The 25,457-nt window shown below is 36.6% G+C and overlaps 1 protein-coding gene across 8 annotated transcripts in view; it reads left to right on the top strand.

Moving 5' to 3' along the window:
• The window catches only part of ITSN1 (intersectin 1), a 262,634-nt gene that overhangs the window by 152,943 nt on the left and 84,234 nt on the right, over positions 1-25,457 (top strand). For all 8 annotated transcript variants that reach the window (XM_037832091.1, XM_037832111.1, XM_037832102.1 and 5 more), the window contains exons 12-19: positions 1,710-1,972; positions 2,539-2,688; positions 2,779-2,919; positions 8,951-9,038; positions 9,176-9,315; positions 20,435-20,562; positions 23,064-23,293; positions 25,151-25,272. In XM_037832091.1, the coding sequence (XP_037688019.1) occupies positions 1,710-1,972; positions 2,539-2,688; positions 2,779-2,919; positions 8,951-9,038; positions 9,176-9,315; positions 20,435-20,562; positions 23,064-23,293; positions 25,151-25,272 (1,262 nt within the window). The remainder of the gene's footprint in view (positions 1-1,709; positions 1,973-2,538; positions 2,689-2,778; positions 2,920-8,950; positions 9,039-9,175; positions 9,316-20,434; positions 20,563-23,063; positions 23,294-25,150; positions 25,273-25,457) is intronic.

Genomic DNA, 25,457 nt, shown 5'->3' with positions numbered 1-25,457 from the left:
ATCATATTATTAAAATGTTTAAAGATGTCTGTGGATTATTGATGAGATGATAATTGATACTAAGGAGCAAGTGAGATTTATTTTGCATTCTCTTTATACATTTAAAATGATAGTTAATTGCTTAGGACATTAGTGCTCCCAATTTCCTCTTCAAACTGATGAAGTACTTATTGACTATGTTCTACGTGCAAGGCTAAGTTGAAAACAGGGAAGAAAGATAGAAGTTAATAATATGTATCCTGTATCCTGTCGAAGCTTATAATCTGAGAGAGGATTTGAGAATTCCTTATTAACAATCATCAAAGTGTGTTAAGTTCATAAAGAGTATTCGAGATGCACAGCGAATATTATTCACAGTTGATTGGCCTAGGCTGGGAAAGCATGAGGAATGAAATATCCACAAAAGAGGTCATATTTGAGTTGAGACTTGAAGGTTGAATAGTGTTGTTATAAGTGGAAGTGAGGAACAGTTCAGGTTTTAATAACAATAGGAATGAAGTCTCAAAAGCAAATAATTACAGGAACCCTTAGAATATGGAATTTTCTTTTTCTGTTAGTAATAGAAAATGTAAGATTTATGAATAGGATGTCACAATATAATTGTTTATGCATTCATTCTTTCAACAGCCATTTATAAATAACCCCTATGTACTAGGAATAGTACCTGATACCGGAATTAAAAAGATGAATAGGGACTTCCAGTTTTAAGGTGCCAAGTAAAGAAATTGTGTCTCTTCCGTAATCACCAAAGGTGGAAGGAGAAAAAGAAGATGGAACAACACGTACTTGCCATCTTAACTCTGTAATCCCTTACTACAGTTATGTGAGGGAGGGCTGACTAAAGCAGTGAAGGTCAAACAGGAACATAGGAAGAAGCCACGAAAGGATGGCCGTAGTTGCAGGCCTCAAGTTGACATGTGAAGAGACGGTTCTTAAAAATAGACTCGGAACAATGGGAATGTTGTGCTCAGGCTGGCCCTGGAGTTTCCCTCGCCTGGGGCTGGTACCAAGGACGAGCAAGAGAGGCAAACGCAAAATAGAATAGATACTTCTGAGAAAACGTAATAAGGGACCTGGAGGATGGGATTAAGACAAACGAATAACTTAAAATGGACGTAAACAAAGGATTAGTGAGGATTAGAGAGAATAATGATTGGCCTTGGTAGTAGATCTAAAATTCATAGTTGATGTCCTCAAAGAAAGAAACTGAATACTAGATTTAGAAGAAAATTATTTACCAATAGTGATCTACAGAATGATCAGGGCACAACTTGTTCTTCAGAGTGAAACCCAGAAGCTTCCGGAAATGGTCTTATTTGTTAGTCTAGAAAGCACATCACCATGGCTATAAGGTAAGAGGAGTCAGAGAGATTCAAGATACAGAAGAGACAGGGGATCAATGCTGAACCAAGGTCATGGAAGAGAGTGAAAGGATAAAGTCTCAAGTAAGGAAAGCAGACTGGGTGATGGTGCGGATTATTCTAGAGACAGTATTTGGTGTGGTGGGGGAGGGTGTGTGAGTAAGTGGTGAAGTGAAGGACTTTTTACATAGTGCTTGAGAAAGGTGACGGGGCACAGGCAGCGGGAGTGGAAAGAAAGCTTAGAGGGCTCTGGGGTTGGGTTCATACTACACAGTTGAAATATGCCCCTTGAAGATAGAATGTTGAAAGCCATGCCTTTTCATAACTGATCTGTTTCTTGTTTTAAAGTAACATTTGAAGATAAGAAACGTGAGAATTTTGAACGTGGTAATCTGGAACTGGAAAAACGAAGGCAGGCTCTCTTAGAGCAGCAGCGCAAGGAGCAAGAGCGCTTGGCACAGCTGGAGCGGGCAGAGCAGGAAAGGAAAGAGCGGGAGCGCCAGGAACAAGAGCGTAAAAGACAACTGGAATTGGAGAAGCAGCTGGAAAAGCAACGAGAGCTCGAACGTCAGAGGGAGGAGGAGAGGAGGAAAGAAATTGAGAGACGGGAGGTAAGCAGCTGTGGGGCAACCCCCTAATTAGCTTGTGTGCTCTTGGGCTTCCTTCTGTATTTACATATATAGAAATACAAAGGTTTATGTTGGGGGGGGTGGGGGTTGCTGGGTAATTTTTTTTAACCGTAATTGGTATCAGAACTATTAAATTGTTTTACAACTTATTTTTTTTTTTTAGCCATAGCAATATGTCTAGGAAATCTTCACTACAGTCTATGGAATACTTCATAAATTTGGTGCCATGCCTGGGTAGTGGCCAAACTAATCTCTTTTCTGTCTTTCCAAGTTTTGTATATTGCTCCAGAATCCAATGCCATGATTCTTTCTGAGGTGAATGAAGTTGTTCTGGGAGTTTGGGTTTATTTTTACTAGAGTAAAGAAATTCCTTGCTCTTTGTAAGTCAGTAAATAAGGAAGGGCAATTTCATTGATCACATCAAGCATTCTTAAAGACAAAAAGCATCAAATTCCAGTGGTGAAATGATCCTCTCAGTTCTCATCCCATGTAAATAATTTCTTTTTTTCCCCATAGAAGTAATAAATGTCTGTTTTCATGTCTCACAGGCTGCAAAACGAGAACTTGAAAGGCAACGACAACTTGAATGGGAACGGAATCGAAGGCAAGAACTACTAAATCAAAGAAACAAAGAGCAAGAGGACATAGTTGTCCTGAAGGCAAAGAAAAAGACTTTGGAATTCGAATTGGAAGCTCTAGTGAGTGAAGTTTTTAATGGTCTGGAAAATACTCTTAACATTGAACCATTAAAAATGATAATAATACTTATTATCTTTCATTTGTTAAAGAATGATAAAAAGCATCAACTAGAAGGAAAACTTCAAGATATCAGATGTCGATTGACTACCCAAAGGCAAGAAATTGAGAGTACCAACAAGTCTAGAGAGCTGAGAATTGCCGAAATCACCCATCTACAGCAACAGTTACAGGTGAGAAAATACAGGCGTGCCAGGTGCTCTCCCCAGCACTGAGGGCCCAGCAGGGAACAGAAGGGACAAGAACTCCCGCCTTTGGGGAGCTGACATTCTGTTTGTGGGAAAATCCGGTATTAACCAAATCAGTGAGATGAAAAGTGCTGTGGAGAGTGAGTCGGGGAGGGACTGGGGAGGGCTGTGATTTTAAATAGCAGGTCAAGACAGGCCTCTGCGAGGGCATCATTTGAGCAGAGGCTTGAAAGGGACTAAACCATGTAGCTCTCCGGCCCAGTAGGCCCTGTGGCAGGGGAGCAGCATTGTGAAAACCCCGAGTCTCCAGCATGTCTCCGGGAGACCAGTTCCAGCAAAGTGGCCATTGTGGTTAGATCAGGGCGGAACATCTGCCCAGGACTCCTGGGGGGCACACAGGGGAGGACTAAAGGCAGTTCTGCCTTCATTTGATTGTTTGTCCAAAGTTGACCAAGTTAATATGATACCAGCTGGTTTGATATCAAGTGTTGAACTAGGAAGGCATCAAATTCATGCAGACGCCGCTCCACATTTCATCACAAAAGCCTCTGAATATTTAGTGCAGAGTTAACTGCAAAGTAGAAACACACTGAACACCCACTGGCTGTTGCATAGCACCTTTATAGTATGGCCATCCCTTCCAAAATCTTGGTTGTCTCAGTTTCGGAACATATCAATTATTTTGGAATGCTTTCAGATGTAAGCAAATTATGTTCAGTTTCGTTATATATCTTTAGTTGCTCATCGTATTTGAACTTTGTCCTTGATGCCGAATTTAACCTTCCAGTGAAGTAAAGTCACTCGGGCCTTAATTCCTCAGCTACTGTGTGGACAGTCCCACCTACCCCACTAAGGCAGTGAGAACGTCAGTGCACGGTTGTCGATTGCCCATCCCCCGTGCTGTGTGAAAACATTTTCCTTCTCACCATCTTCGTAAATCCAGACCACCTGTTGATGCTGTCTTTCCTGTTGTCCCAAAAGTAGAATATTTTAAGTATGTGAGGATAAAAGGATTTTTGAACATTGCAATGCCTAATTGACACTTACTGTTCTAAAAGAAGTGACACATTTAATGGTTTGGCATAATTTTATCTTTATACTTTTGAAAATAATTCATGTCAAAGTATATTTGCAGGTTTTTTTTTTTTCTAGCATGTGTGATCAGAAAGAGATAATGGTAATATACCCCTGATATTATAGGTCAATGCAATTTAACTAGCATAACCAGGTAGACATTCTGCTCCACAGAAAGTACTGTGAAATAATGTTTTTTGAGTATGCATATGAATTTGATAGTAAAATTTTCAGTTGGCTTCTTATGGCTTATTACTCATCTATGACAAATACTCAAAAAAAGAGAAATGAAGTTTTTTTTTAATAAATTTTATTGCAATGTAATTTACATACAATAAAAAGTGCCCATTTAGTGTCAGATGAGTTTCTAAAAATGTGAATATTCATGTAATCACCACTACAATCAAAATGTAGAATATTCTGTCACATTAGAAGTTTCCCTTGTGTTTCTTCAATTCTCAGCCACACTATCTTTTCTAGAGTTTTATGTAAATAGAACCATATAGTAAGTACTCTTTATCTCAGGGGTCTTTTTCTCACATGATGTTTTGAGGTTTATCCACATTGTTGGATGAATGAGTGGTTTCCTCCTTTTCATTACTGAGCACTGGTCCCTTGTCTGTCTGTTCACCTGTGATTGACATTTTGGTTGTTTCCAGTTTGGGGCTTTTATGGACAAAGCTGCTTCTAGCACTCACATACAAGTCTTTGTGTGGAAATATGTTTTCATTTCTTTTGGGTAAATTTTTAGGAGTGGAATTGCTTTGCCATAAAGTTTGTTTAATGCTTTAAAAAATTGTCAAACTGTTTATAAAGTGGCTGAACCATTTTGCATTCTCATCAGTAGTGTGTGAGTGATATAATGTAGCATCCTGTGAACACTTGGTACCATCATTTCTGGTGGGTTTGTAACGGTATCTCATTGTGGCTTTAATTTGCCTTTCCCTGAAGACTAGTGATGTTGAGTAGCATTTTATAAGGTTGTTGACATGTATCTTCTTTTGTGAAGTGTCTTAACAGATCTTTTTGCCCATTTTTTTTATTGGGTTGTTTGTTTAATTATTGAATTGTAAGAGTTCTTTATATTTCCTTGCTACAAGTTCTTTGTCAGATATGTGTTTTGTAAATCTTTCCCCCCATTCTCTGGCTTTTGTAATGGTGTTTATCAAAGAGCAGTTTTTTTAGTTTTGAAAAAGTTCACTTTATCAGTTTTTTTCTTTTATGGTTCATGCTTTTTGTGTTCTATCTGTGAAATCTTTGATTGCCCGAAGGTTGCAAATGTTTCCTCTTATGTTTTCTTCCAAAAGTTTAATCGTTTTATCTTACTTGTTAAGGTCTATGATTCATTTCATATTTATTTTTGATTATAGTGTGAGATAAGAGTGGAATGGAAGTTCATTTTTTTTTCCATACAGACGTTCAGTTTTTCTAGCAACGTTTATTGAGAATTCTATCCTTTCCTCTCTTGAATTAACTTGATACGTTGCTGAAAATCAGCTGACCATATTTGCAGTGGTCTATTTCTGCACTCTCTATTCTGTTCCACTGATGTATGTCTATCTTTTCACCAATACCTGTGTTTATAACTGTAGCTTTATAATAAATTTCAAAATCAAGTAATGTGAATTCCCCATCTTGGTTTTTCTTTTTAAAATTGATTTGACTATTCTAGGGCCTTTACATTTCCATATAAGTTTTACAATCAATTTTACAAGAATTTTACAAGCATACTTGGGTTTGATAGGGATTCCATTCAATCTGTAGATCAGTTTGGGAAGTATTGACATCTCAACAGTATTGAACCTTTGAATCCATGAATATGGTGTAACTTTCTATTTAGATCTTTAGAAATTTCTTTCAACAGTGGTTTTTAGTTTTCAGTGGCTTTAGAAATAGTAGCAATTCTTCTTTAAATTTTTGGTGGTATTCACCATTGAAGCCTTTTAGGCCTGGATCTTTCTTTGTGGGAAGACTTTTAATTGCAAAATTTGTTTAGTAGAGATACAACTATTCAGTTTTCTATTTCTTCTTGAGTCTGTTTTGATAATTTTTATCTTTGAATGAATTTATCTGTTTCATCTACGTTTTCAAATTTATTTATATAAAGTTGTTCATAATATTCTCATTATTCTTTTAAAATCTGTAGTATCTGTAAGGATGTCCCTTCATTTCTGAAATTGATCATTTGTGTCTTTTCTTTTTTGATCCATCTTGTTAGAAGTTTTTTTTAAGTATTTATTTTTCTGAACAAGCTCTTGTTTTTATTGATTTTTTCTTTTGTATCTCTGTTTTCTATTTTGTTGATTTTTGCTTTTCTTTATTTTTTGCTTCCGTCTACCTACATTGAGTTTAATTTGCCTTTTTTCTGGTTTTATAAGGAGTTAAGCTTAGACCGTTGAATTCAGACCGTTCTTCATTTCTGAATATAAGCATTTTAAGCTATAAGTTTCCTCCTATGCACTATCGCCATATTCCACAACTTTTTAATATATTGTGGCTTCATTTTCATTCAGTTTAAAGTCTTTTCTGATTTTCTCTGACATTTCTTTAACTGATGGATTATTTAGAATTATGTTGTTTCATTTCCATGTATTTTGAGTTTTTCAAGTAACTGTTGATTTCTAATTTATTTATGTTAAAGTCTGAGAGCATACTCTGTATGATTTCAGTCCTTTTAAACTTACTGAGACTTATTTAATGGCCCAGCATGTGGTCTGTCTTGGTGAATATTCCATGTGCACTTGAAAAGAATATATGTTCTGTTGTAGTTCAGTGGAGTATTCTATAAATATCCATTAGATCAAGTTGGTGCATAGTGTTCAGGTCTTCTGTGTCCTTACTGATTTTGTGACGTTCAACTTCACTGCTAGAAATTGTTTAAAGGCATTAAAAAGGTGCATTTAACTTTCTAATGTATATTCTTTTGTGTGGTAACTCTCACATGAGTATCTTTCATTAACTATTGATGAGATAGATGTTTAATAAAATATTCCCCTGGAGAATTTAGGTGCTACAGCTGTGTACTAATTTATTAAGTCACCAATAACCAATCACATTTTGTGCTTAAGATTGATACTTATAATAAAATACAAATCAGGATTCTTGAAAAAGTAAAGTGAGAAACAGTACATGGTTTGAAGAAAACCAGGTATGTCGTAGGTGATGAGGTGTTGGTTCCCTTCCCTGACTGGGAGTAGCTGGTACCTGCTCTGCAGATGAGTCAGGTATCCTTCATATTGGTTTGACCTGTTTTAGAAACTTATTTGGAAGGTTATGCATTTAAAAGTAATGCTTATGTATGTACAAACAAAACAAAAACAACAACAACAACAACAACAACAAAACCCTCAGTGATCTGAGCCAGGTTTTATCTTGCTTCTTTATTGTCTGTCTCGGCTCAGAAAAGAAACTTCAAGTTTGGTTAAGAGGCCTTGTCTCAATTTAGAGAGAATAAGATGAGAAGCTCAGTTGGCTGTGCTTTTAGGAAAACAATTTGCCTTGAGTATTCTGTTTTGCTCAGATTTTATTTTATTTTACTTGGTATGGATTGTTCATATGAGAAAATTCTCCCAGATCCTCTCTGTTGTACTAAATCTATCTACCATTCAGACAGTGGTACACAAAGATTTGTTACAAATAAGCCAGTCTGTACCTAAAGGTGGTTTTTCCGAAAGGCACTGGTTCTTAAACTGATAAAAATTTTTAGTTAAGGCTTTTTTATTTCTTCAAACCAAAAGTCAATACAGAAAAATAACCTTTTATCAAGGTGAAAAAAAGTCAAATATTCTGTAGAGGCTGCCATTTTATTGTAATATATAGAAACTATACAGGATAATTTCAGCTGAATTTAAGCTAATTCAGTGCTTGGCAAGTCATCCAAGAGAACTGCAACAGCCCTGCACAATCTTATTTACCTTTTTTCTTATTCAGTTAGAGAGTAGTTGACTCACGACTTTTGTGTACCTGTGTTCCATCCCAGCTCAGCCCCAAGATCGAAGACCACGCCAGGCACAGACTTAGACATGAGTTTAATGGCAGGAGAGATGGTTCCAGCCAGGAAAGATGGAATTTAGCGCTCTGCAAAGGGGGGTGGTGGTGCCAGGGAGTGGTTTAGAAGGGTCAGGACAAAGACATTCCATAGGGTGTGAGAACAGAGTTTCAGCAGGATCTTGTGACACAAGGGTGTGGAGATTTGCCATAAACAGTGATCGGGGAGGGGCATTTTAATGCTTTGTTTAGGATATCATCTTTACATCCCCCCGCCCCAGAAGTTCTAACTTGTGTCCTGGTCAAATGGGCAGCAGTTTTCATTATGGAGAGGAGGGGGCCTGGGCCCTGGGTCCCCATAAAATGGTAGTTTTATTCTGTGTGGTAGAAAAACATAAATGGCAGCTAAGATTCTAACTGTTAAAAAATCTGCTTTTGGCTTTTGTTTCCAATTCAGGTATATGGTAAACCTAAGGTTGTATACCTAGATGTCATAAGGTCATACCTAAATGTCTGAGTTCAGTGTAGAATAGTTCCTATTTGAATTATACAGTCAGTTTACTAACAGATTACTGGATTTGTCTTTGATCCTGGTGCAATTGAGAGGTCATCACTTCAGTTTTCTCTCTGCTGAGTCATACATAAAGTACATTTTTTAAAGCTTATGAATAGCCATTAAGTCAACAAAATAAAAGAAATATCAAGGGAGCTAGAACTGTCTTAAAACTATACTTCAGTGAAAAGCATTTGTCAAATGGTTAATTCCTTGGCAAGAAATCGAGAACCACCCTGGCTAGAGAATTAAATGCAGTTTTAACATAGAGGATTTGGGATGAGATTTGGAGAAGTCTTTTAGGGAAGAGAAAACTGGCTTATGCCCTGCTTGGACATTGAGTCAGGAGCAGATAGTTTCCCCTTGTCATCATTCATTGTTTTTTTCCTCTTTCTCTCCTAGGAGTCCCAGCAAATGCTTGGAAGGCTTATTCCAGAAAAACAGGTTCTCAATGACCAATTAAAACAAGTTCAGCAAAACAGTTTGCACAGTAGGTGTTTTATTTGTAAAGTTTTCCTTTTACTTTTTTACTGTTAAGAATTTCTTTAAGTGAAATGAGAACATTAAAAATCTTTTTTTCCTGTCAGTTTTGAGTTATTCTTATCTTGCAATGTTTTTCTGAAATAGGAGATTCGCTTCTTACACTCAAAAGAGCCTTAGAAGCAAAAGAACTAGCTCGGCAGCAGCTGCGAGACCAACTGGATGAAGTTGAGAAAGAAACTAGATCAAAATTACAGGAGATTGATATTTTCAATAATCAGCTGAAGGTAACCATTCGATGTGTGCCTGCATATACATCCTCCCCTTTAATTTTTCTAACTAGCCAGATGACTAGTTGATATTTAATGCCAGGCAGAAAAATTTGTCATTCTGATTTGTCAACCTTTGTGAAAGCCTTTACATTTATAGATGAGCAGTATGCAACCCAAATTGCATTTTTCTCCTTTAAAAAACAAAAACATGAAAATGAATTTGGCATCTATAAATTAGGGCTGAGAGAGTTGCCCCAACATGATATCTATCTGTAATCTGAAATACATCTTTAGACATCTCCATCCTTTTGTCAGTTTATAACCACATTCAAGTTGAATTCCAAAAGCTAGGCTCTGAAAGCTTCATCTTTCTTGAGTTCTTAGAAGTCTACTGAAAGGGATTGTTTTCTCTTTTAAAATTAAGAATTTTTCTGCCACTTCTCACCTTCAAGATTGTGCTTGAATATAGATGTTTGTTTGTTACCTCACATTTTAAAATTTTATTCTTTAGAGCAGTAATTGCTTTTATCTCTGTGGCAGAAGTGGTGCATGGCTTTTTCACATTTACGTGATAAAACTCAGGAAACTGCCAATGCTCTTAGGAAGGTAAAAGTGGTTAGATCATGGCCTCTTTCTGTTTTGGTACTTTTGATTTAACTTTACAGCTTTATCACAATACTTTCTACCTCCCAGGTATTTATTTTCCTTTTCTAATTTAAAACCCTTTATGCTTGATTCTGACCAATTTAGTTTTTACACTAGGAAAAAGTCAAAATTCTATTTTTTACTTCTAAAAAAAGAAATACAAAATTAGAAAGCATATTTAAGATGTTTAGTTGACCTTTGAATTGAGATTCTAGGCCAAACTGTCTAGATATCTGAGTTTGAGGTGTATGTGCTGTTCTTTCAGAATAATAGGTAATGAGCTTTTCTGGATTGTACAGTTCCTGGGATGTGCTCTTGGGGGAAATATTATTTGAGCCAACTTAGTGTTTTTCTTCATTGTGCTCTCATGTTTACATAGAATGTGTGTGTGTCTATGTACTATATATGTTCTATATTTGTATGTATACGATTATGTGTGATGTATAAGTATTGAAAGTACAGCTTTCAGGTCTCCATCTCTAGAATAAGCCCAATAAAAATGCTCACATTAACTTCCTTTGTGACTTGTCACTGTTTCAAGCAAAAGAATGTAACACTGTTGCAAGCTTGGAGTGCTTTTTAATAATCTCCTGAATATAAACTGTTACATATTCAGGCAGTAGTCCATATTTCTGCCTTAATCTTAAAACTCCTTTCTAGAAATTTGATTTCCCCAAAGAAGATTCACTTATTAGAAAATAACACTTCTAATAGGTGATGTTCAAGAAATGACTAGACTTACAGATTGAACTATTTTGGTGATGGAATTGCTGTTGCCATTGCTAAAGAGAACACTCTTACACTGTGGTGAGTCCCCTCATGGTGTTTAATCAACCAGTGCCGCCATCGTTGTCAGCATGTCTTATACAAAGTCAGTTTTGGCCTTTTTTCCATTAGGCCTTTTTACAAATATACTTATTTTTAAATAAGAACAGTTCTTTCCATCTTTTTAATTTTTATGTTGGTTTTCCATTATTAACTTTAAATTTGAGTTAACGTAATGCATTGAAAATCACAAGCCAGTATAGCTATACTGTTTTGTTATCTAAAAGCCATTTGGAGCACTTAGTGAATATGTTATGCTACCTTCTGATTATTTTTTCTAGTTTTCTTCTGTAAGCTGGTGAAACCCAAACAAAAGCAGTAAAATAGAAGAGTTAAAAGATTTAGAATTTGATTGAGACAACTGAGAGGCAGATTTAAGATTTAGGCTCTTGAGTATCTCTTGTCCACTTTTCTTGGTTGTAGCCACACTAGGAAATATGAACATTTTTGTCTGACTTTGGAGCATGCATTTATTAGTCATGGTAATTTCTTGTATGATGAGATAGACCAGAAAGAGCCAGCCTTATTCAGTGCCTCTCTTGATACAGCAGTGCCTTTACTGCCATACTAATAATGCAAAAATTACTTCTGTCCAGCAGAGAGTGAGACATTGGCAGATATGCAGTCATTCCACACATCTAGTCATGTGAATTTGCTGTGTCCCAAACATTCCTTCCCCCAAAAGGAAGCCAGCTGGAAAATAATAGAAAATAAATTAAGACTTGTCAGTTATGCTTTACATTCATGTAGAATATCCACCTGGAGAAAGAAAATGCAATTCACTCATTATACGTAGCATACTGGAGAAGTATCTTATGGAATACAGAATTTTTAAAATAGTTGACCAGAACATTAGCCTATATTAAATGGCTGGCTCTACAAATGAAAATTATATTTAGCAAAAACTAATTCTCATGTTACTTTGATTTAAAAATGTTTACGTCGTTCAGTTATTTTGATGCACACTTAAAGTCAAGTTCCAGTTCCTTAACTATAAAAGTTGTTTTGGGAGTATTAGTACCCTGGTTTAGACAGTGATTGGGAAGTATAAGTGAATTTATTTGCTTGAAAAAGAGAGTTGAAAGAGTAAGTACATTTCATAAATTTTTCCTTCTTTTTTTTTTTAACTTAAATCTGGTTTAGTCCTTTTCACCAGCCTGTCTAGTCCAGATTCATTCTCTTTTTGAGGGTCTCTTCCATTTGCTTCAGTTCAGAAAGGAATACGCTCCTGCCTTCCCTACCCGAGTTCTGATCATCAATGGTGGACATTCTTAAGTCATTTATTAAAGAGGAAAAAAAATTACTTTTGCAGTCAGGATAATAGACATTTGCTTCTTATAAGTAGCAACATGTTGAAAATATATACCATTCCTATGATTGTGGTCCCCTGTTGTTAAACAGTTCCAGATTCAGGGCCATGGAGCGCTGAGGCCTGGAGAGTCTTGGACCTTTAGTTTCTGTCCGATTCGTAGAAACTAGAGACTCATTCTTTCCCTTCAGGAAAAGCTACTCTTCCACCCATTTTAGTGAACATTTATCTTACAGATGTGATATTTATATATTCCAAAAAGGATCCCAAGACAATGTCTTTCTTTTTCTAATTTATCGTCCAAAACAAAGAATTGCTTGAGCAAGGAACCAGAAGAATCTAACTATGGCAAACAAGATGTCTGTAGTTAAGGGAGGTGAGGGTGGGAAAGGAGTGTAAGTGATAGCATCCTGAGATATTGAAGCTCGTGTGCTGGAAGTTTCCCAGTTGGCAGCCTCTGTATTTATGCTGCCTTTTATATGAATAGTAGATTTTAGCTTTTTGATGATCAAATGAAACCAGGAATAATTGATTTTTGTTAGTAATTATTACTAGCATGAATGAATACTTTTTAAAGCAGCTTTAATTCACTGGATCAGATTTGTTTGCCATAATTTTCTGCTTTTAAAACATTCTGTATGCAACAAGTATTTTATCATGCTAAGAAATCAAAAATAGTCTTCTCATATTTATGTTCCAAAAACATGAGTTTAAATTTATTGATTATCTATGACTTGAGTCTCCTTATACTTCATTTTATAGAAAAATCAAAACTTGAAACTTTTTCTGGAGAATCTGTGTGCCTAAAGGATGCATAGAGATATTCCAGTCATTGTTTTTCTTACACACAGTGCTTACATATAGGCATAAAATGATGGTTCTAACAAGTGTCAAATAACATTACTGATATGGATTTTCTGGACAGTAGAACTTGCCTTCACTTTACGTTTGGCCACGTTAGTGGTTACTGTTAACAGTTTTCCTTGGCATTGACAGGTCATGTCTTAACTGTAATACAGAGTAGCAGCACCAAGTATGGCTTGTAGTTTTCAAGGCTCCACTGTATGCCAACTAGGAGAATCCAACACCCATAGAAGCTAGATGTTGTGTTTCATGTTGAAAAGTTGAGTCCGTGTTGGTTCCTGTCTAGTCACTGTGTGCTGGACAAGTCCTAATGTGAATGGCTGTTTACATTTGAGCATTTCTTTCTTCCAGTCAGTGGCAATGGAGGAGGCAGTGTTGCAGTGCCTGGCAGTTCTCCTGGGCTGCGTCATCCACTTAGACTTCTTTCTAAAGGTCTCCATGCCCTACTCAGGCAATGCACCTCTTTCTCAGACTAAGAATGATGAACCATCTCCAGCTCTGTGCTTCAGTTTCCCACACACAGATGAGTGCTCAGTGTTTAAGACAGCATTTACTTGAAGTGCTAAGCCTTCTTTGTAAAAAGTTAATGATGATTAGTTATTATTAACCATGCAGTATGATTGAATCTTTCCTCTTGACAAGTTGTGTGTGTGATGGTGGAAGCTCTGAATTACAAGTTGGACAAGGTATTGTAAACCATAATGTTGCCTATAAAACAAGCATTTTAGATCACTGAATTTGCCACTTGTCTGCACAGATTTAAAGACAGCACTCAGTTATTATTTGGGCCCATGTGCATACTTGCATCATAAGGGAGGTGGTAGTAAAGACAGTATACTGTTCAAAAAGTTGATTGTATTTTAATTCTTAGCAAAATTTGAGTATTTAGGACTATTAAGAATGAGAATTATATTTCTTAATATATTTGGGAAACCTAGGCTTCCTAAATTAGACACAAGGGGCTGCTGAAAATATAAATTCTGTCTGTAATGATAACTATCCTAAAGTTTCTCCTTAGAACTGAATTGATGTTGAAATGAGAATGCCAGTTATAGTAAATAAGGATGTTTGCTTAACTAAGGCTTTTATGATCTTGGTTTCAGACACTTGCTTTCATGGCAGGTTCATTCATTATGAAGGCAGTGAAAGGCAAAATGTTTAGCAACTAGGGGGAAAAAGAAAAGAGCTGGAGAAAGAACCACAGAACAGAATGAGAAGTCAGGAAAAAGAGAAATGCATGTGAAGGGGAACAATGAAGGAAAGAAAAAGATTGAGAAAGAGGAGATACAGAAACAGCAAGGAAAATCAGTGTGAATTCAAATAACAATGTTGCTTTCTCATAATCAGAATAATGCTTGGCTGTTTCATGGTTTGCTCTCTTTGTTCAAGATAATATTTTATTTTTACCTGTATGATCCTTTTGAAAAGACCTCTTATGCATAGAAGTAATAAAATCCTCTAACTCGCATTCAATGTGCTTATGATTGTAGAAACTTGATAAAATGCTTGAATATAGAAAAATAATTAGAACACTCACAAGACTCAAAATAATTAACTGATGTATATTAGATTCTATACCATGACCATAGTCTTGTTGGATTGGTTGGTTGGTTGATTGAATTTTTCAGTTGTAGTATAGGGTTTTTCTTTTCCTTTTTAGGTTTTGAAAAGTATTTAATAAAATGGTGGTTTGGGAAAGGAAGAAAAGCAGAAACCAATCTTTTGAAAAAATCTTTTATTCTCTTTTTTTATTCTCTTGTTTAGGCAAACTCCATAACAATTTTTATCCTTTAGAATGACATGCATTTTAAAATAATAGGATCTTGCTTTGTGAATAAAGCTGAGAAATTTTGGGAAACTTCAGTCTTTCTGAACACAGTGGAACCTGTTTTCTCTCTCTGATTACAGGAGGCAGATTCTCAGTTAGCTGTCCAGTGCAAAGAGAACAGGGTTTTCAGGCTCTTCTCTCCTCTCTCTACCTCACCCAGCCTCTCTGCACACACTCACACTCAGCAGTTATGATCCATGTATCCATGGGGAATTAGACTTAAGTAACTAAATGTGGTTAAATATTGACTCCAGATTTAGAAGGAATATTTATACATGTTTCTAAATGTTAGTGTTCTCAGAATTTAAATAACCAATATATCTGTTTCTTTATACTCCTCCCATCTTTAATACATCAAGAAAGATTAAATTTTATAATTCTATGATAAGTGGAGTATCAGTTACCTGATTTGGGTGCAATTTCTGTGTTCTGAAATACTCATTTTCAGATTCTGTCACACATGTGGAAGTTCCCCTGTCCTCATTCAGTTTTCTTTATTGGCTTTCTTTAATACCTTTCAACTTGTTTAACAACCAGTTATTTGGGAAACATTAAAAATATTGTATTTTGTAACTCAAAAGACCTTTTAAAAATTCTGATTTTGTGTGCTACATAATTTTCCTGGGTGAGAAATAGCGTAATATTTCTTTAGATAAGAGCACTTCTACTTTAGACTTTCTGTAGGCATTAGATTATAGGTAAGAAACAAACCAACAAAAACTTTTGTCCGTGACCTGAAATTTCTGATGCTAGTCCCTCAATCAATTTAATATTAACAGTACAAAGATGATTATAAATGTAACACCTGTTCTAAACAATTTTATTTTCATTTAAGCATTGAGTTCGTGAATTTCAGGTAGTTAATCAAGGTCTGTTTATTTATTTTTGTCTCTCTTTTTCAAGAGACCAGCCAGAGGCAAAAACCAAAAGCAGAATAAACCTTCAAAATTTAACTGCCCAGATCAGCAAATAAATGTTCCACTAACTAGTAATCTCCTTTCATAGGCCCCACTTACTAGTTAATTCTTTTTCTCTTTACAAGTATTCATGCAAAGTTTATGAAAAGGAAGCCCATACATGTTGATCAGGTGGATACTTCTATTCTTTATATTTCAGGTAGTAACACTTTACATAATACATTTGTTCTTGAGTGTCTGTGAGACCAAATGATGAAGCAACAGTCACAGGTATTAAATCAAGTGATTCTGTGCCCCTTAGGATAGCAATAGATGAACTATCTTCAGTAAACCTGAAAATGAGTCATATATCTCAGGGAGAAAAAAAAGTTGGATCCTCTTGGGTATTCAATTCGTCAAACATATTGCCTTTGAAATAATTTGGCTATATGCCGCAGAATGTCAAAAGATATTTTATGGTTCAAATATCTGAATTCTTTAGGGGAAATAAATGACTCCCCCACCCCTCTTTGGTCTCGGGAAAAAAGTTGATGACAAACTGATTTTCATTTATCTTAACTAATACAGGACAGAATCTTTTTACCAGTAATCTGTTATTGTGGATCATAATCTGTGTTTGATTGAAGATCCGTTTGAGAAACTGGCATTCTATGCTTTAAAAATGCCCGTCCGTGTACCTCAAATTTGAACCCCAATTAAGAAATTCTGCTATATATATATTTAGAATTCTGCATTTATTATTGGTGATAAAAATCTTAATTTATCTATTAAACATTTTGTTTATAGGAGTTTCATTTTTCCCCATATAAATATTTGTAACATGTACTTAAAAATTCTTAAGTGCTTGTTTAATAATTTCATATTTATTAAGACAATAATTGTGCTTTATTAGAAGATAATGTTAAATTATTGCACACTACACCTAGCTTAATGTATATTGTACCCTTGAATACAACTTATAGAAGTCAACAGTTGTACTCTCCATACCATATTGCTAGATTAATATTCAGCCAAGAAATATGTGATGGTTAGAGTTTTAGCTATGTTAGGGAAAAAATGAGTTAATTGTAGGAAGAACCACAAATGACGTACTGACTTGTGATTCCTTGTCATTTCTTATTTGTTCTATTTTTATCTTAGTTATATTAGAGAAATAACTGTGACAAAGTTATCTGTGGCTTTATTAGAATTTGCAGTCACTTTCATCAGGTTGAGTACCAGGAAACATTGATAGAGTTAGTGTGGCAGAGTTGTTTTTATTTTTATTTTTTTTTAAGCTCTTTCTCCCAATGGTTTACTCATTTCCTAGGTAAATAAAGAATTTAATGACCTCAGATTTATTTGTCACCTTAACATTATTTTTTTCCCTGAAAGACTTAAAAGGGTAGTTCTAAACAACTATAATTTTATCTGAGTCACTTAAATGGTATCGGAAAGGAATGGAGGATAGTGTAGCCATCTACCCCGCTGTGTTCCATAGGGACTTAGTTATGGCGAAGTGAGGAAATCTTTACCAAGGGTTTTTGCACATATTCCTTCATTCCGTAGGTTGCCTTCTCAGAAGTTCAAATTTTAAGAAAAATTTGATAAATTTTTTGCTTATTTTGGTTCATGCCACCTTAAACTCCCAATTCCAAGAAAAGGGAACATGGCCCAAAATGCCTGCGGATGTGAAGCTTCTTGATTTTCTTAGAATTGTTTGTGTACCTTAGCAGTATCTGTAATGATGGAAAAACTTTGCAGTCTTCACATCTGCCAGAGCCTTCTGTTACTTATTGACATCTGTTATTTTATGGCTTCTGCAAGTTCCATTTCCTTGGAAGTACTCAAAGCTGCAGCTTATTGGGTAGCCCCAAAGATAGGTTCAGCATATCGTGTCATGCTGCTATATTCAAAAATAAATGTGTGTGTTTTTTTTTAATTTTTGTTTTTAAGTATTTTCCTTCATGTATTAGATACATTTAAAAATTGTTTTAAAAATCTTCTGATTAACATGATTTTTTCTGTAGGTTCTTGAAACTCATTTCTTATTGCTTTTCATTTTATAGTGCTTCCTAAACACTTAACTAGGTTGACTTCCTTCTGTCTGACCTTGTATCTGGTAATTAATGATCTGCAAATCAACATCCAATTCCCAGAGCCCAGTTATGGACTAGAAACGTGCAGTGTAATTCTTTGGAAGAATGAAAACTCTTTACTTGGGCACATGGTCTATGTGATACTGGTACAGCACGGCCAACAGCTGTTCTCATGGGTCAGTGCTTGTGCTGTACCTTTTAAATATTTTTAGTGTCACCCTCCCTACCAATACATTTTTCCTTGATGAAGAAAAACTTTTCTGTTTTAATATATAATCAGGTTCCTAGAACCTCAAACTAAAAGGTAATTCCTCCCCACTCACTTCTAAACCCTTTGTATTCAATTTTGGATCAGGTTTATTTGCTTCCTGGTTCTACCTGTTTGGTTTATTCCTGCAGTAAAAATAAAACCTAAATAGAATGGACATGGAAGTAAAGAATACATTTTTACGTGATGCACAGTGTCCGAGTATTGAACAGATCTTAGAGTGAAATGAAAAGCTAAAGATCATCTGTTCTGATTCAGCTGCTGGCCCATGTATAGGATCTGGAACTAGAATCCAGGTGTCTCTGTTCCCAGTGCGGTGCCTTCTAGTTAGAATCTGCTACCAAAAATGATTTTTTTCCGAACCTATTTATGAATTTTATGCTGTTTAAGGTGAAATTTTAAAGTAGGGAAATAATAAAACTTTGGGTCACTTTTTACCCTTCCTTGTAGAGGCTCTTGGCCATTGGGCTAGTGATAGAGCAGGTGACCACCCCTGGTCCATGGGCAGCAGACAGGCTTTCTCAAGGCTGACTTTTGGAGCTCTGGTACCTCTCTTCAGACATTTAGGGTTTGATTTAATATCACCTCACTGCAGTTTTTCCTTTTCATTTGGAGAAATTAATTGAGGCAAGAGCACAGATTAACAACAGAAATTGGTCCATTTTTCTATTTGTCTCTGAAATATCAAATCAAAAATATTAACCAGATTTTTCATTCATGTTATTAGTGAGTACTATTTATGCTTGATCCCACATCACGGTAAAAACCAATACTGTTGAATTTTTAGCACATTAAGGTTTTACATCCCAGAATATGGCAACGAGAAAGGTAATGAGAAATGGAATTCTTTTCCCATAGTGTTGATCTTCTCTTCTCAGTCAGAACTTGAAACAGTCAGAGTGAGGCTTCGTCATTACTTCCCCGCCTCCATTCTTGCCTCTGTTTGCCCCTGCCCACAGGCTACACTCCTGTTCCAGGTGCCTTTTCTGATTTGGAAGCCACATGCCCAAGGAATACTCCCAGTTTGTGCTTTACAAAGTTGTCTCTTCCTGCTGCTTCCTGCCTGGATTTTCCCAGTCATCATCTGCTGGGTTGCCCACTTAAGTCCCTTCCTTCTTTCCCTTCCCTCAAGTGCTTTCCCTCCAGCCCCACCCCACCATTCTCCAGTTAAACTTTCTTCTATCTCCTTGCTCCCTTTCAGAGCCTCTCAGAGTCACTTAGAGTTTATAAAACACTTGTCTATGCATTCTAACTTGATCCTCAGAACAATCTAGCTAGTAGAAAAAGATTAGCTTAAGCCTTGGGCTCTAGTAACAAGTGCATTTTAATGCTGACCTTCTACAGGTAATTCCTCTACCTTTATTGTTCAACCTCTGAATGAATTTAGGACCAGAAGAAACCTGCCCATCTGGACTTGCCAGTGAGCAAGGGGATAGAAGACAGGGCAGGCCTTAGTCCTTATATCTCACCATGTAGACCCCTGGGGTGCCCACTTGGAGGACTAGCCTAGTTGACCAGACCAAGAAGTCAACTGGAGAACACTCTTGCCCTTACTGGACGTTTTGACTTGTCTGATTGGTGGTTGACCCAAGTAAAAGGACTTTCAGTGACTGAATCTGTTATTGGCGATTTGCTTCCTATGGAGTCAGTTTCCCCCTCAATAAACAATTTCTTGTTCTTTTGGGTGTTTAAACTACTGACTTGTACTTTAAAAATCAGAGTGCTTTTTATTGTCAGCTTATTAAGGAAATTGCTGCTTTTTCTGGGTTTAGATTCATATGAAAAAATCAGATAAAAGGTAATTGGATAGCTTTTTACTTTCAGAATGACCATTGGTTTAGTTTGAAGTAGCCAACAACTTACTGAGAAAAGTTGTGGAGGAGGTGTGATTTGAAGAATAAACCCTGGGATAAGAATTGAGGTCATGGAGCAGAGGGATGTGTGTCTATTTGTTGTTCCAAGGCAGCATATCATACCAAGGAGGCAAGGTTTTGGGCATAGCTTGTAAAGAGGTCTGTGTATTTTCATAGTCAATAGAGGTTTTATTCATGATCATTGCCTTATCTTAAAACTGGTTATGTTCCATTATTATCAGTGAGGACTTTAGCAATGTAGCTTCCCTAATGCTCTTCTTACTAGCAAATTCATTCTCAAGCAAATGTTGGAAAATAGAATAATGTATTATGGCCCTCTACCATGTAATCTTGAGCAGCTTTTGGAGATCAGTCATGTCAAAATATAGAGTGATTTTAGTTGTCCGAGTTAATTTTTTCTCAGATCTGAAATGTTAATCTACTTAAGTGCCCTAGGCTTCCCCACTAGGAAATGTTGCATGCTGACAAACAGTTGAAACGCTGATCACCTCATATCATTACACAAATGTTTCTTGATTATTTGCAGGAACTAAGAGAAATACATAATAAGCAGCAGCTCCAGAAACAAAAGTCCATAGAGGCTGAACGACTGAAACAGAAAGAACAAGAGCGAAAGATCATAGAGTTAGAAAGACAAAAAGAGGAAGCCCAAAGGTGAGTCTTTTCAGTGGATTGTGGACCCATCTGAAAGGAGCTCTGCATGTTCACTCTTCTTTGCCTGGCCTCTAAGTGGTCACTGCACCAGCAAGAGCCTTCAGTCTTCAATGTGTGAGTGTGTGTGTATGTGTGTGCAAGCACAAGTGCATGCATATTTAAATCTTTGCACATACAAGTACCCCCTGAAGTTTTTGGTTAGTTCCCGGAGCTCTCCTGAGCTACTTCTATGTAGATAAATGGAATTAGACAAGGAAATTGGGACACTTGGTGTGCTCATTTGCATGCCAATGCCCAAAATGTGCTTCCAGTTCATAGCCTTCTAATAACAGTGGGGGTCAGAGTGCTGGATTTGAAATCCAAGCCCTGAGCTAGTTCTGCACGCAGTGTTTCTCCAGGAGGACTGACTGTGCCATTGTCTCTTTTCTTTTTTTCAACTGCAAATTAAACTTAAATATAAAAGAAGAAATTTTGTTCTTGCCACTTAGGATACAGACACATTTCTGTTTGTTTTTGTTTGAATATTTGTGTTTGTGGGTTTTCTTGTTGTTATTGTTGTTAATTTTAATTTGTAATTTTTATTTGTAGTAAATTGTAGAAATTTAGTTTTAACTTTTGGTGTGTCTGATTTTGTTGTTGTCTATTTGCTTTGTAAACGGAAATCAATTTTAGACACCAAGAAACGGAAATAACCAAATATCTCGATGATATGCTATGAATTATAAACACCTGTTATTTGTAAAGTTAAGACTAAAAAAAGATGTAGAAACAATATAGTTTAGGCAAATCCATTGACTTTAGTGGGCTGAGTTCAGTTAAACCCTTGGGAGCCAGGCCTGCTTTGTTGTGGGATATATCTAGCACTCTGAGTCTGGTTTGTTTGTTTGTTTCTTTTTATGCTGATAGGTAGGTGGCTGGGGCCCCAAACCAATTTAGAGTGTTTTATAGTTTTCCTGGGTGTGGGATTAAGGATTGTTTACCACCTTGGGTGTGTTAACTCCAAATCCATCCTTTCTTTAATTTTCAAAGTTTATAAAATGCTTTTATTATTCACACTGTGCTGCACTGAATTCTCACATTTCTGCAAAGTAGAAATAAATTTAGCACATCATAATACAAAGTTTAAATTTTCTGCTTACAATTATATAGATAGGTGGTACACCAATTTCAATTTCAGAAATTACATGGTTAAACATTATAACCGGTGATCTTTATTGGTAGAAATTTTTGAGCAATTTTTATTATGATTTTGTTGCCATGAATTAGAGTTAACACCCCTTCCCCTCCAAAAAAATGTTTTCTGTGCTCTCTTAGAAGATGTTTTAAAACTCATAAGTAAAATGTTTAAGGTTTAAGTTAAAAATAATTTTGTCTGCTCTAAATTTTCACATTCATGTAGAATAGAAATAAATCTAATTTTTTGAAAGTGGAGAGTAAAAGTTTATTTGTCTACATTATTTTCCATTGGTGGTTTCCTAATTCCAGAAGACCTTTGTGCGTTGGCAGGATTGCAGAGCAGGGATTCGGGGGGTGGGCTCTGGGATCAGACCCCTAGGATCGAACCCCAGGCACACAGGACCAGTGACCTTGGACGAGTCATTTAATATCTCTGCCTCAATTGTCTCATCTGTAAAACAGGAAGAATAATAGGCCTTCCCTACTTGTTGTGAGGGCTAGAATAGTTAATGTATGTGGAGGGTTTAGAGGATTGCTTGCCATGTTCAGAGCTTATAAAAATGTTAGCTGTTATTATCTTTATATCATGTGTTATTGCATGAGTTTCACTTACAAAGTGTGATCACGTAAAGTGATTTCTGATTCTATAAAATATTAGAGTAAGGGAAAAGTCACTCCCAATCTTTTCTTGTGGTCTTGGGTTGAGGCCATCATAATTTTCAAGGCCTGGATTTAACTTGTGTATCAGCTACTTCGAAAAACAAAAAGAAAATAGTTGTAGTCAATGAAATATATAGAAACTATTGCTGAGTGATGACTGGTTACTACCTCCAGAGTTCCAAATAATCTCTTCACCTTCCACTTTTGGAAGGTATGTGTGTGCATGTAAATGTGGGTATATCCTTAGCTACGGAGGAATTTTAATGATCTGATTGATCCTGGATTGACTTAAGCAATATTCCATTTGCAGTGATTGGTGTACTTTATCTTCACAAAAGTTACGTTCCTGTGTGCTTTGTGGATTTTTTATTTTTTGCAGTTAAATACCAGTTTTAAATTTGAGAAGTAGTTTTGTTATTCTTATAACCACTTTATAAAATATATTAGAAATTTTCTGTGTTTTTCTAAATCGTTTGACATCCTCCCACTCAGAATTGGAGACCCAGAAGCTTTTGTTTCCTTCCCTTAGATGGCTCCATCTGAAGAACAATGTCCCCTTGATGTCTAGCATCACATTGACTAGATGGAGCATTTGGTGAAAAGGGACAGCAGTGGTGTTAAATTGGCCTAGCTTCCTTGCTGTAATCAAGAGTTCTTGTTGACAGGCGAGCTCAGGAAAGGGACAAGCAGTGGCTCGAGCATGTGCAGCAGGAAGATGAGCATCTGCGGCCAAGAAAACTCCATGATGAAGAGAAACTAAAAAGGGAAGAGAGTATCAAAAAGAAGGACAGCGAGGAAAAAAGCAAACAGGAAATGCAAGAGAAGCTGAGTCGGCTTTTCCATCAGCATCACGAACCAGCAAAGCCAGCTGCCCAAGCACCCTGGTCCACCGCAGGTATTAGAGGCCAAAAATATTTATTCTAATAAATAAGTTCTCTTCCAGATGCTCTTGAGAAATTTCCATATCTAATCAGGCCCTATCTTGGCTACACTGATAGGGATGAGAGTGAGAGTCTCCTTTTTTTAGGTGGTGCAGCTGACCTGTTCAAAGCTGTTTGTTCTCTGGGATTGTAAGATCAGCTGTTTAATTATTCCACTGCCATGCCAGCCTTTGGCCCCCATTACCCTGGCATCCAGAAGTTTTGTAAGGGCTTAAAAAATGGCATGAAGTTTCACTATTAGACCCAATTCATATACCTATATTCCAAATAATTATGAGCTCATAACCCTTCCTGCAAAAAGAACCGGTGCTTCTCCAATTTGTTATTTTCTCTGGGAAGTGCTGAGCTACATCTGTGTAGCTTTCACTGTCTTTAGTCTGCCCTGCATAAAACTGTTTTACTACCTGCTGAAAAGCCCTTTGAATACAATTTGCCTCTTAAAGAATGATAAATGAAAGACTTAGTTAATTTGAAATGGCTAGCAAAAAATTGTCCTTTGTGTTACATTGAAGGCAAGTTATAGTGTATTTTAAAAATTCTTATGTGGCTGTATAATCTTGTACAGCTTTGCAGATCATACTCAGCTGAAGAAAGTGGATTGCTTTTTCCTTTGTATGATAAATTATATTGATTTTATTTGTTTTATCATCAGTGTGCTTTATGGTGAAATGGTATATAGAAAGGAAAGAAAAGAAAGAAACACGCTTTCAAGTTATTTCATGGAGTTTTATGCAGTCCCTGTCTGCACAGGGGGCAGGGACTGGCATGAGGGCATGGAGCTGGGGCAGGCACCACCCCTGCCTCTGAGAGTCCCGTGCAGTCCACCTGGAGACTGGCACATCATCAGATCTACCCGTAACAATCCATGCCATGGGAGGGGCATATATATATTTTCTCAGTACTTCGTTTTGAACAGAATATCATTTTACCATTACTTGATTTTAGGCAATGAATTTAAGCTCTTTATGCTTCTTTCTGCCGTAAGACAAGGATTTTTTTTTTCACTTTGGTGGAAAATTTTGCATATCACATAGTTGTAGGCTACGTGGAGACAATACCTTTCCCTTCCTGATCTTCAGAGATGATAAATGTATGTCAAAATACTTGCAGCTCTTGGGTAAAAAAACTTCAGAGAGCTGTTAGTTATTGTTAATCAGAATCCAGAATATCTTCTGTTTGCATGCATTTTTTTAAATTTTATTTCATTTAAAATCCAAACTATTTTGATCCTGGGTCCAGAGGCTCATTGATTTCCCTAAGAGATGTAGACATCATCAGGGATTATCAGTAATAGTTGTTTTTAGTGAAATCAGCACCTAATGTTTTATGTGATTGTGTCAAGGGCCTAAAACACCAACATTTCCATGTTTTTTAATGTGGAAAGTTTTGCTTCCTTGCCCCCCTCCCCAGTGAGTGTTCTTCTGGGCTGACCGAGATCTGGAGATCACATCTTGACTGCTGCTTTGTGCTCGACGCTCTGGGTGGGGAGGACAGGAAATTGATGCTTTACAGATGTGTGCTGCTTAGCCCAGGGGTAGAGAGAGGCACGTGTACATGGCCCCCACACTCAGCATTGGGTGCCCTTTGCCAAGAGAGTCCAAGGCGAGCCCTCTGGTAGGTTTGTGTTGCTGGCATCAGATTTGGCTCTCCCTTGGCAGTCAGGATGGGTTCAGAAATTCCTTTAAAGGATGGAAAGAGCTTAGATGTGTTAAGGTAGGCAAGGGGAGATGTCAGTTATTTGACCCATTGGCATGCTTTCGTTTTCTGGGTATTGTTTTACTTTTGTCCCCCATCCCTTTTCTTATACACAGAAAAAGGCCCGCTCACAATTTCTGCACAGGAGAATGTTAAAGTGGTATATTACCGAGCATTATATCCCTTTGAATCCAGAAGTCATGATGAAATCACTATCCAGCCGGGAGATATAGTCATGGTAAGAAAGGCTCCAGTGAAAGTGTGATTTCTGTTGATTATTAGCATGTGTCTTCTTTGCACTTTATTCAGCAATTTTTTTTGCAAGTGTGAAATCCAGCAATTGAATGTCTGGATTATTGACTTATTGGCTCAACCTTCTTCCTTTTCTATTAGAATGAAAGATGGCATTTTTACAATGTATCC

This window comes from Choloepus didactylus, chromosome 1 (genome assembly GCF_015220235.1).
Source record: "Choloepus didactylus isolate mChoDid1 chromosome 1, mChoDid1.pri, whole genome shotgun sequence".
NCBI lineage: Eukaryota > Metazoa > Chordata > Mammalia > Pilosa > Megalonychidae > Choloepus > Choloepus didactylus.
Note: the sequence above shows the minus strand (reverse complement) of the source record. Positions and strands in the feature narration are given on the sequence as shown.